Source organism: Aquarana catesbeiana, linkage group LG03 (genome assembly GCF_042186555.1).
Source record: "Aquarana catesbeiana isolate 2022-GZ linkage group LG03, ASM4218655v1, whole genome shotgun sequence".
In the NCBI taxonomy this organism is placed as follows: domain Eukaryota; kingdom Metazoa; phylum Chordata; class Amphibia; order Anura; family Ranidae; genus Aquarana; species Aquarana catesbeiana.
The window spans coordinates 447,818,915-447,831,093 of NC_133326.1; the positions used below are offsets into that span (position 1 = coordinate 447,818,915).

General features: G+C 37.2%; 1 protein-coding gene across 1 annotated transcript in view; it reads right to left on the reverse strand.

The window, feature by feature from the left end:
* Window positions 1-2,378: 2,378 nt before the first annotated feature.
* CXCL14 (C-X-C motif chemokine ligand 14) overlaps window positions 2,379-12,179 on the reverse strand; it is a 53,837-nt gene continuing 44,036 nt past the window's right edge. Inside the window, exon 4 of the mRNA XM_073620824.1 lies at window positions 2,379-5,351. Within this exon, the coding sequence (XP_073476925.1) occupies window positions 5,336-5,351 (16 nt within the window). The 3' untranslated portion in view covers window positions 2,379-5,335. The remainder of the gene's footprint in view (window positions 5,352-12,179) is intronic.

Sequence of the window (12,179 nt, forward strand, 5' to 3'; positions counted from 1 at the left end):
AGCTGTTTTGCTTAAACATGCTGCCTATAGAGCTCAATAGTTCAATAGCACAGTAGTGAAAATTTACACAAGGAATTAAATGGGGTTGATTTACAAAAGGAGAGGGCAATGTTTACTTATAAAAAACCCACTCTTCAATGTCAATGTTCATTTAACACTTTAACTATGTGCTATGTGAAAGGAAATTTTGAAAAACAAGAATAGTTTTGTTTGCACATGATTAGATAATTAAAGTAAGCACAACTTCACTTTAATCACCAAGCTAAGTGCACATTTACTGTACTTTGGAAAGCAAACATTTCTATTTCTTTTGTAAATAAACTTCACTTAGCTGGAGAAGTGACTTATCCTGCTCTCCCTACCTTCCTACTAGGGGTCTGTATGGAGAATCAGTTAAATAAAGATTTTATATGATTAGTAGAAAATATATAAAACAGTATAAATGTATAACATCAAAAGAATACTATCCCCAAACATCATAATTTTACTTAAGGAGGCATTGGTAAAATTACTAACTTGAATTTGATGTAATCACACCTCTTCAGAATTTAGACATTCATTATTTTTGCAGAAGATAGCCCTCATGTCATTGTAATATTTCACATACCAATTTCTGGAATGCTTTAAACTTCAGACATGTGATTTGCTTTGTCAAAACACACTCCTTGCTGTAGATTTTCCAGCTCACAGGACCACAGTCTCTATGTCAGCAGACCGAGAGCGATTGTAACTTGGGCAGGTTAACTGAGCTGTTAATCTCTGTCACAGTAGCCACCACATGTTTTAATGCTGCACCATTCATATCCTTTGCTGTTGCAATTCTGACCTTATCTGTGTTGCTCACTGCCACACTTAGACAGGCATGTATTAGTTTTACACTAAGGTAGCAGAGGCAAAGTACTTTATTTCTATTTAGAGTGTTAAGCGATTCAGCCTAATTTGTTTTTAAATATTAAAAATAAAAAACATGTTACAGTGCATTCATTTTCACAGTCCATAAAGTGATATGATAAAACATGCAAGTGTCCTCCAGTTCTTATTAGGTGCAACACTCAGTGCTCCCCATAGGAAAAACAGGGCAAATATATCCTCTTACCAGATCAATAGACCTGTCAAGGTCTGTATTTCACATTTGTGAGCATGATTTGTGGGAGCCCTGCCACCAGAGATCATGATCTATGTGGACTATGTATAAATCCAGCCCTGTGCATTGGACACATGTTGCTTTATACTAATTATATACATTTATAGCAACTAAGAGCATGTATAGAATACTCAGTCCATTGCTCACCACTTTTTCACATTCATTGCTATTTTTGTTTTTGTTTTTTGTTTACAAGTGTTTTTATTGTGGTATAAGAGCAATGACAAAAATTTACATGAGCATAGAGAGTACTGTATATTTCTCATACAAAAGGTAAGGATCAGATTATTTGGTACGCATCTCTCTACTTAGTATTGCAATAAAGAATTATAACTTTAACAGAAAGAAGATCAGAAATAATAAAGAGTGTATATAGCACGACAACATAACATCTGCATATATATGTTGATTTGGCATCATACAGAAAACTGTGCTATCATATTTGTTTAGAGGGTGAAAATACATACAGGAACCTCAATTTCTATGGGCAGTTCTAACATGGTTGGTGGAGCTAGATAGGAAGGAATCTTGAACTTACTGGCTACCTAATAGGCTGGCTATGAGTCCCATTTGCTGTCAAAAATTTGCATGGAGTCCATAAGAGTGTGGTATATCCTCTCCATTAGTTTATTAGTTTAATAGACTTCATTCAAAAAAGCACCTGGGACCACAGAACTGATGGGGACCGCCAATTAAGAGCTATAGCCCAGTGAATAGCACTAAATAGTGTGTGAGTCAATGCATTTTTGAGTTAATGCATTTTCTAACTCTCTGTTTTGTTCTTGTCACAAATTATATGACAATATGGGCTCAGTCCCTTATTATATCATACCCAGGTAGCCTGCATAAATTAAAAGTTAATGAAAAAAAACAGACTGAGCCCTGCAATTGCAACCCCTTGAGGACACTTAGATATTTGTAGTCAAATAGTAGCTCTTAGCCAGTGTGGACATATGAACATACTGCACATGAGTCCCAAAGGAGATTAGAGTCTACAAAGTCTGCAGTTGGAAAATGAGTGTTGGATCAGTCCACTGCTGATTACATGGGAATCTCTTTAGAGTGATCAGACCTTGCAGGCTCAAGACAGAAGGTAGCAAGACACAGGCAATGACAAGGAACATGGTCTCATGCATAAACTATTGGGCTGAGATGCTAAACAGCACTCAGAAACTAGTAATAGATTGTAACACATTTGTTAGACCAACATTAAGTTAAAATAAAGAAACAAATACCGTTTTTTCCCCATTTTATTTTAAAAATGAATAAGAATCCAGTCCAACATGCATTTTTCTATAAACTGAATGTATTTAAATAACCAGATAATTTATCCATACAATACAATACATTACATATATAGATAATATACATATATTGATACAAACCTTTCTCATCATAGTTTATTTAAATATTATAAAACATTGATCTAACCAACTAAGTTCTTTAAAGAAGAACTATACCCAACATTTGATACACTACCATATCTTTATTGCTGTTAATGATAAGAAGATGAGCAAATTGATTCACATGGAAGGTGATTAGCAAACTTTTTGATTTGCCTAAATATATTCATGCAAGCTTGCCTAATCTTCAGAGAATCATTATAAATCACAATCACGTGGCTTTTGAATTGTTGAGTACTCGGCACATCAGACAGATCTGCATATAAAAAGATCAGGTGTACCAAAATTAAAATAAAACATTTGAATCCAGAATGGATTATTACTTTCTGTGGTTCTCTGCAGATTGAATAGGACTGCACTAATACGTTTATGCAAACTGAAATAAGTTGTTAAAGTGATTGTAAATGTTTGTTTTTATTTTTTTAAATAACAAACATGTTATACTTACCTCCACTGTGCAGTTAGTTTTGCACAGAGTGACCCCGAGCATCCTCTTCTGGGGTCCCCTGGTGGCGCTATCAGCTCCTCCCTGCATCGTATAACCCCCTAGGAGAAGCACTCTCCCGGGGGGTTACCTTGTGGGCGCGCTCCCGAGTTCAGCATTTGCATCCGTAGATGCAGAATGCAGGACTTGGCCCGGTGCCTGTGTCATTGGATTTGATTGACAGCAGCGGGAGCCAATGGCTGCGCTGCTATCAATCTATCCACTCAAGAGCCAAGAACCCCAGGCAGAGAAGGTGAGTGTGTCTCCGCCGAGGGAACAAACGGGCTCAGGTGAGTAAAACGGGGGGCTGGAGGGCCAGTCACTGTCAGAAGTTTTTTCACCTTAATGCATAGGATCCATTAAGGTGAAAAAACGCGAGGGTTTACAACCCCTTTAACTTGTTTACTCTTTGCTCATCCTTATTCCAGAACTCACTTCTGGAGATTTTCCCTTGCAACTTGATTGGGTTTTTGAAGCGATGTCCCTGCCAAGGCCAAAGACAAAAACAAATACCCAATGGGAAACCTTACTTCTCAATCCATCCCAAAACTCCACAATTTGTAGGTTAAATTTTGCTTTAAGAAAGGGCATACATACTGTTTTATTTTCAGTAAAATACTGTCTATAAATCATTTACATGTAGCAACTGTGTATAAAGAGTACTAATCTGTATACTACATACGCAGAGCTTATTTCTCCAAAAATGGGTTTCTGGATGCATAGTGTTATAATAATTATGTACGTTATAGGATATTCTTAACAATAATTACATCATTTGATATTCTGGGATTCTATCAAAAGTTATTACCTTTTTAAATTGAAGTCACATTAATAATAAAAAGTTGCCCTGTTAGGGAAATATATTTTATCCATATTTTCTCAAGTTTATACATTTTGTAAAAGGTGCATGTTGAAGCACAGTGTAAAAAAAAAAGTAGATTGGTTAAAAAAGGTAAAACAGAAAGAAGAGGTAAAGAAAACCAAAGGTTAAGGTTTATATCTAATGGATTTAATCAGGTTTAGAGTAACAGTAATGTTTTCACTGCAAACATTGGTAAAAAGTTCAAACATGAGTTGGGGAATTGTCTAAAACAGTTTGAAAAATGAGTAGCACTGTTGGGAATACATTCTTTCCTTAAAAAGGAAGCAGTTTTGACCTTTTCTAAACAGTGCTAATATTGAAAAATGTAAATTATAAAAACATAGAAAAAATAAATTAGATTAACAATTTTGATCATTTGCATTGTCAGGATCAAATAGTTGATATGTTACCTACAATGTTAAAAGTTGATATAGAATATGGTTTTAAAATAGTTCTATTAATGTATTTATTTTTATAAAAATATTTTTTTGATATGAGTAGTGCAAGTGGCAAAGTGCTTTTATCCCAAATGGGCCATCACACATACAAAGCACAAAAGAAAAATTGTTATGGTATTATAGGCATACAGCAAAAGTGTCCTGATGAATAATTCATTTTTTTAAACGGAATTAAATGAGACCATATGTACATTTCTATATTCTGGATAGCATTGACAGAATTAGGAGGATTCATAGATTAGATCATTTTTTATTGGCCTAAAATATCTGCACATTTGCCTGATATGTAAAAATGTCATGGTTCAGGAAGGCAATTGTGATGCATGAATTGTTGGATTCTATTCAGATAAGACAAAGCTATAAATGTACATTCATTAGGAAAATGGCAGTTTGCTAGTTGGTTGGATTGCTTAAATAAATCACTCATCATTAACACTATGTCTGATGGGGATTTCTGATGGTGGCTAGAAGTCTTCTAATAAATGAATCAAAATATGATTATTACTGTTTGAAATGATAACTGAACACCTATTTTGTGACACTTAAAAAAATAATTCATTTTATGTTTTTTTTTTTTTTTTTTTTTTTTAAAAAGGACAAAAGAAACAGGTATATACAATAAAATTATAATGTCGAGGCAGAAGAATAAAAGTCATTAAGCCCCTTATCTATGATCTTTTACTTGATGAACTTATAAAGCTCATAGGTACTGTTAATCTTGAACTCATACACGTACAACTTCTCATATAAAATGACACAAAGGCTTTCCATTTTCAGAATTAGGTAGACAGTTATATTCATGAGAATATGTAAAGTTATGAGATTTAAGGGACTTTTCATGCTACAAAACATAAAAATACACACCTCATAACAAGTGCTTAAATAGTCATAAATGTAGTCCCTATCTTAAAAAGTGGGAAAAAAATTGTTGGTCTCTTTTTGACATTCTTCATATTGATTTGCTGTAGTCATTGCAATACTGACTTAGTCTTCATAGACTCTGTACAGACAAAATGAAAAAAATAATATATTAACATAAGCAACATTTTGGTATGCAAAATACAGAAAACCGATCTTCAAAGCAAGCATTAAAAACTGGTCTTTTATATTAGAGGATTGTAAAATGTTAAGAAACATATGTGCTGTATAGTGAAAATTGTTATATCACAGCATAAGCTGTGAACAGCAGCATAAAAATATCTTTAATACTTACACAGCTTCCCAATTAGGCTGGCCATAGACTGAGCAAAAAATAGCTTAATTCCCCCAACAACACAGTTGAAGGGGGAATCCCTCACACAGAGCCATTGTGTTCTCCCAGGAGGGGAACACAATGATTACTGCTAGCAAAATTCTCATGTAAAATCTGACAGGTTGGCTGTACCCAAGTTGATCAGATCGGGTACATTCAGTCTGCCCATACATAATTTGAATCTAGCCCCATCCCTGCTGAACCAGCCAAGAATCGAACCATCTATGACTGGCTTTACTTTGCAATAAAAGGTCGGAGCACATCATAATTATTTACTTTGTCAGATGGGTATACATAACTTAAAGCTGAACTCCAGGCACAAAAACTTTCATTTAAATATACAGTGCCTTGAAAAAGTATTCCTACCCCTTGAAATTTTCCACATTTTGTCACGTTACAATAAAAAATGTAAATGTATTTTATTGGGATTTTATGTGATAGACCAACACAAACTGGCAGATAACTGTGAAGTGGAAGGAAAATGATAAATAGTTTTCATTTTTATAAATATGTAAAAAGTGTTGTGTGCATTTGTATTCAGCCCCCTTTACTCTAATACCCCTAACTAAAATCTAGTGGAACCAATTGCCTTCAGAAGTCACCTAATTAATAAACAGAGTCCACTTGTGTGTAAATTAATCCCAGTATTAAAGTGAATATAAAAGTGAATGTAGATGTGGCGCTGTTCTGATGGAAGAGAGTGTTTTATGATAGAGCTGCTATATTACACCCTCTGCAGTTCTCCCAAACTATATGTAAAAAATGTAGATTACAAATTATCAGCAGATGCCTAAATCTGTATGTGTGCACATCCAACGGGGTGTGGTACCATTAACCAATGTTGTTCTATAATGGTTAAACCAAGTCAATATACTCTTTTCTCTTACATTTCACCTAGTAGATGACAGACCTCAGTTTTTAGAATTCCTTAATTCAATTTATTTCTATACTTTTATAATTTTTTGCCCTTTTTCATTATCAATATTATTAATTTTATGTATTTTATCTGCATTTTTATTTAATTTTAATTATGTTTTAATATTGAAAATGTGTGATTATTGTTGTGTACATGCCATCAGAATAATGCACCCTGAATGACAGTATGCGGTGACCTCACCTAATGTGCATGTCACCTTGTCCTCTGATTAACCATAATAGAATAATCATTGCATATGCACAAATATTCTCGGATATTGATGATAACAAGAATTTTTTATATCACTGACCCAGATTTCAGTTTAAACTTTATCGTAGCAAAGCAGACTGGTGGGTCACTACTAAGAATCATTTCCAATATCCGAACAATACGGGCTTCGGTCTGCAGTATTTTCACCAAAATGGCCACCGTTAGCAAAAGTGTGCGCAATCGCATTGAGGACACAGCATGCTATTTAAGGACGGGAGGTGTAGCAAGATGGACGCTCCTGTTGATGTCCAATGACGAAACACGTAGGGCGGGGTTACGAACGTCTTCCCTCACCTCCGGTTAGACGAACACAGGTTTTCTGATGGCATTTATCCACTCAGTTTTTCATGCTTATACAATTCATATAAAATGTGAGTACTATTTTGTCTAATTAATAAATAAAGTTTAAAAACGGTTTTACGCTATGGGCATCCCTTCTCTTCCACATGTTGAATACATAACAAGCTGCTAACAACATTTAAAGCACAGTCCAGGGCTGCCAAGGATTGCTATACAGTGGCAGATACTGTGACCACGCAGTACCCCTGTAAGGGTGAGGTTTTGGTGAGTGCATGCACATTAGGAGCATGAATAAGAAGCACCATCACTAGCCGGCACCTGAATAAGAAGATCTTTAAAAACAATATTGTCTTTCAGCAAGCACTGGATTTTTTATTGAGCACAAGTCACTTTGTTAAATAGCTCATCTGCTAGCACTGCACACATCTCTAGGCACTTTAATTAAATGCACTTTTACTAAGTTTTTTCACTTATATTAATTTTGTAGAATGTAATATTAATAATTTCGGTCAAATTTATAATATCTCAATCACATTATTGGTGAATAGTACATATTTAGTTTGTATCACAATTTTTATCATTTGCAACCAGAGGGTGTAACACACTTTGGACACATCTTTTTAATTATCCTACCAGCTTTAAAGATTAAAAATTGAAAAGAGAGTATGCTGGGGTACCCCTTCTGGCTGCCGACACCACATTGCTAATTAGCTGCCAGAGGTTGTAACACAACCTAGATACATTTTCTTCATTTCCAATAGCATCATAATTGGACACAAGTCATTACCCCACACACGGGTTTTTTATTATGAAAATTTAACATCACTATTAGAAAGCCATTATTGGCATTTCCTACATGCACATTCACTCCTCTTTTTTTAAATTTACGTGAACATTAGGGGGTCACACACCTGGTTTTGAAAGTATACTACACCCTGGGGACAGTATATGTATACTAATGTTGATATCCATTCAATTATTTCCTCTTTTGACTCGGTTTAACCATTAGATGATAACATTGGTTTATTGCACCACACCCCGTTGGATGTGCACACATACAGATTTAGGCATCTGCTGATAATTTATAATCTACATTTTTTAAACTCTCCAATTTTTTACTTATAATTTGGCAGAACTGCAGAGGGTGTAATATAGCAGCTCTATCATAAATCACTCTCTTCCATCAGAACAGCGCCACATCTACATTCACTTTTATATTAATCTTAGTACACTCCACTTAGGTGGAAATGTACCTGTAGAGGCAGCAGTTCTACATTTATTTATCTGTACTTATACCCTTTGTACGGATTTATTTATACATTGTTCCAGTATTAAAGTATCACAGCTGTTCTGTGAAGCCCTCAGAGGTTTGTTAGAGAACCTTATGCCGTGTACACATGACCGGACTTTTCGACCAAACTGGTCCGACGGAATGAATCTGTCGGACAATTCGATCATGTGTGGGCTTCATCGGACCTTTTCTGTAGAAACATCTGTCGGACTTTAGAAATGGAACATGTTTCGAATCTTTCCGACGGACTCGAGTCAGATCGAAAAATCCATTCGTCTGTATGCTAGTCCGACGGACAAAAAAGGATGCAAGGGCAGCTATTGGCTACTGGCTACGACCTTCCTTATTCTAGTCCGGTCATACGTAATCATGTTTGAAACGGTCAGACTTTGGTGTAATCGTGTGTAGGCGTGTCCGTTTAGTTGGAACTCCGTCGAAAAGTCCTTCGGAGTTCAGTCCGACGAAAAGTCCGGAAGTATCTACGTGGCATTAGAGAACAAACAGCATAATGAAGGCCAAGAAACACACCAGGCAGGTCAGGGATATAGTTGGAGAAGTTTAAAGCAGGGTTAGGTTATAAAAAAAAATCCCAAGCTTTGAACATCTCACAGAACACTGTTCAATCCATCATCTGAAAATGAAAAGAGTATGGCAGAACTGCAAACCTACCAAGACATGGCCGTCCACCTAAACTGACAGGCAAAGAGCATTAATCAGAGAAGCAGCCAAGAGGCCTGTGGTAACTTTGGAGTAGCTGCAGAGATCCACAGCTCAGGTGGGAGAATCTGTCCACAGGACAACTATTAGTCATGCACTCCACAAATCTGGTCTTTATAGAAGAGGGGCAAGAAGAAAGCCATTGTTGAAAGAAAGCCATAAGAAGCCCCGTTTGCAGTTTGCGAGAAGCCATGTGGGGGACACTGCAAACATGTGGAAGAAGGTGCTCTGGTCAGATGAGACCGAAATTGACGCTTTTGGCCTAAAAGCAAAACGCTATGTGTGGCGGAAAACTAACACTGCACATCACCCTGAACACACCTTGCCCACTGTGAAACATGGTGGTGGCAGCATCATGTTGTGGGGATGCTTTTCTTCAGCAGGGACAGGGAAGCTGGTAAGAGTTGATGGGAAGATGGATGAAGCCAAATACAGGGCAATCTTAGAAGAAAACCTGTTAAAATCTGCAAAAGACTTGAGACTAAAGCGGAGGTTCACCTTCCAGGAGGAAAACGGCCCTCAACATACAGCCAGAGCTACAATGTAATGGTTTAGATCAAAGCATATTCATGTGTTAGAATGGCCCAGTCAAAGTGCAGATCTAAATCCAATTGAGAATCTGTGGCAACACTTGAAAATTGCTGTTCACAGATGCTCTTCATTAGGAATGGGCCCGATGTTCGAGTCGACATCGGGTGTTAACCCGTTTGCCGAACAGCGAACATTATGGCAAATTTGAGGACCACGGAACAACCCCATAATGCACTGCAAGATCACAGTGCATTGACGTCTGATGATTGGCCAATCACAGCGCACATCTGCTGTGAGAGACATGATTGGCCAAAGGCAATCATAGCTCATTTTGGGAGGGATTTGTAATAGGACGTGGGATTGGGGGAAGCAGGATTTGTGCAAAGGTGAAATTGGAGGGAGGGAGATTTGTGCCTTGGTAAGGGGAAAGTTATATGTGAAAAGCTGTATAGGGCGGCCATGTTGTTCAGTTCTCAGTTCCCCATGCCATAATTTCAGAACAACTAGAGGCATAGCTGCAGTGACCTTTCCCCCCATCTCCCTCCACTATATAAGGCTGCTTGCATGGCGGCCGTATATAGTGTTATGATTGAGAGAACGTTAGCTAGAGGCAGGTTAGTTAGTGGCATGCAGGCAGTTTAATATATATATATATATACACACACACACACACATACAGTGTATCACTGTAGAATATATATACAGTGCAGGACTGTTATGAGTGGAACCTGATCTGTTAAACCACTGTATGGTCTTGGCCACAGTGCTGCAGCTCACTTTCAGGGTCTGGGCAATCTTCTTATAGCCTAGGCCATCTTTATGTAGAGCAACAATTCTTTTTTCAGATCCTCAGAGAGTTCTTTGCCATGAGGTGCCATGTTGAACTTCCAGTGATCAGTATGAGAGAGTGAGAGAGATAACACCAAATTTAGAACACTGCTCCCCATTCACACCTAAGACCTTGTAACACTAACGAGTCACCTGACACCAAGGAGGAAAATGAGCTAATTGGGCCCAATTTGGACATTTTCACTTAGGGGTTACTCACTTTTTTTGCCAGCAGTTTAGACATTAACCTTCCTGGTGGTATTCCAGAGACTGGCTCGGGGTGGATTTTCAGTACCAAAAGCGGTAACCCCGAGCCAGACTCGGGATCGCATTGCAGGATTCATGTAGAGGTTACTTACCTTGTCCCCTGGATCCTGCGATGTCTCTCCGCTGTGATCTAGGAGCTGTCGTGTCTCACTCGATTCACAGAAAAGGCTAAGCAAAGGCTATGTACAGAAGAGCCCGTCACACATTCCCAGAAGACTGCAGAACCATTCCTGAGGCGCAGCACAACTCGCGCATGTGCAGTGGGCACCCGACTGTGAAGTCGCAAGCTGTCACAGCTGGGTGCCCACAGTTGAAATGCCAGGGAGAGAAGCCTGTGGGAAGGGACAGCTCAGGTTAGCACAATGCTGGATCCTGGGACAGGTTAGTGTGTGTTTATTAAAAGTCAGCAGCTACAGTTTTTTTAATAAACACAAAAACGACTGGAGCTCCTCTTTAAGGAAACTACAGGAGGGGACAATACAAGGCCTGTACAAGGAGAGAGCATCAGTGACTGGTCTTAAAAGAGGAAGCTCTTGCACAGAGGCAAAAGTTCAGACTGGACTCCTGCACAGATCAGGAAGAATTACACATAGCACACCAAGATTCAAGTATGAATATGTAGGTCTCTTTTATTTAGACAATACCTGCTTTCCTGGAGTTCAGCTATAAAAATAAGGTTAGCAATATCAGTGTCTCTTTACACATAATCATTTGTACAATTAGTAAGTGGATAATTATAGCAGCTTATTAAAACTAGGTTTCAAGAGTATTTAAAATGCCCTATTTATGTAGGCTTTCTAAAGTGTTTTTCATCTATAAATTATACCAATTTGTTGCATATTTATTTGAATAAAGCTATAATGAGATTAACATAATTTCAAATTTACATAAAAGCCAGAACATGTAAATCCTGAGTCAGACCGTTCAAGGAAGATTATTTTTGACAGGGGAAAATGAACTATTAACCCCTTAATACTGTATGCAAGTAATTGATCAAAGTATTTAGTATACCACTTCATCAGAGTTTCCAGTAATATGGGCTTAGAACCTTGGCAAATTTTAGCACTTTCCTTTTCTCATGTCCTTTATTATAAAAGAATGTGTTTCACAAGAACAGAGTTGTTATAAACAAAACAGAAAACAAAATTTAAATGTTTCTGACAGTAAAAATTAACTTTTGAGGGATATATTAGACCTAAAGGTCCAAAACTGTTGCCAGAACAAGATCCTGCCTAATAGTTTGACACCATCTTTGGGATGAATTACAACTACAAAAAGGTTTAAAACACGAGGCAACATAGATCGAATCCTGTGTGAATGAAAAGGCAAGAATTCTGTAGAATTTAAAAATGGACAAGGCTCCAAAACATAGAAGAGGTTCTAGTATATACTCCATTCAGAGGGTTACATTTAAAAATCATGCTTCCCGATTGTTTTTTCAGCGTTGTCAGTTTGT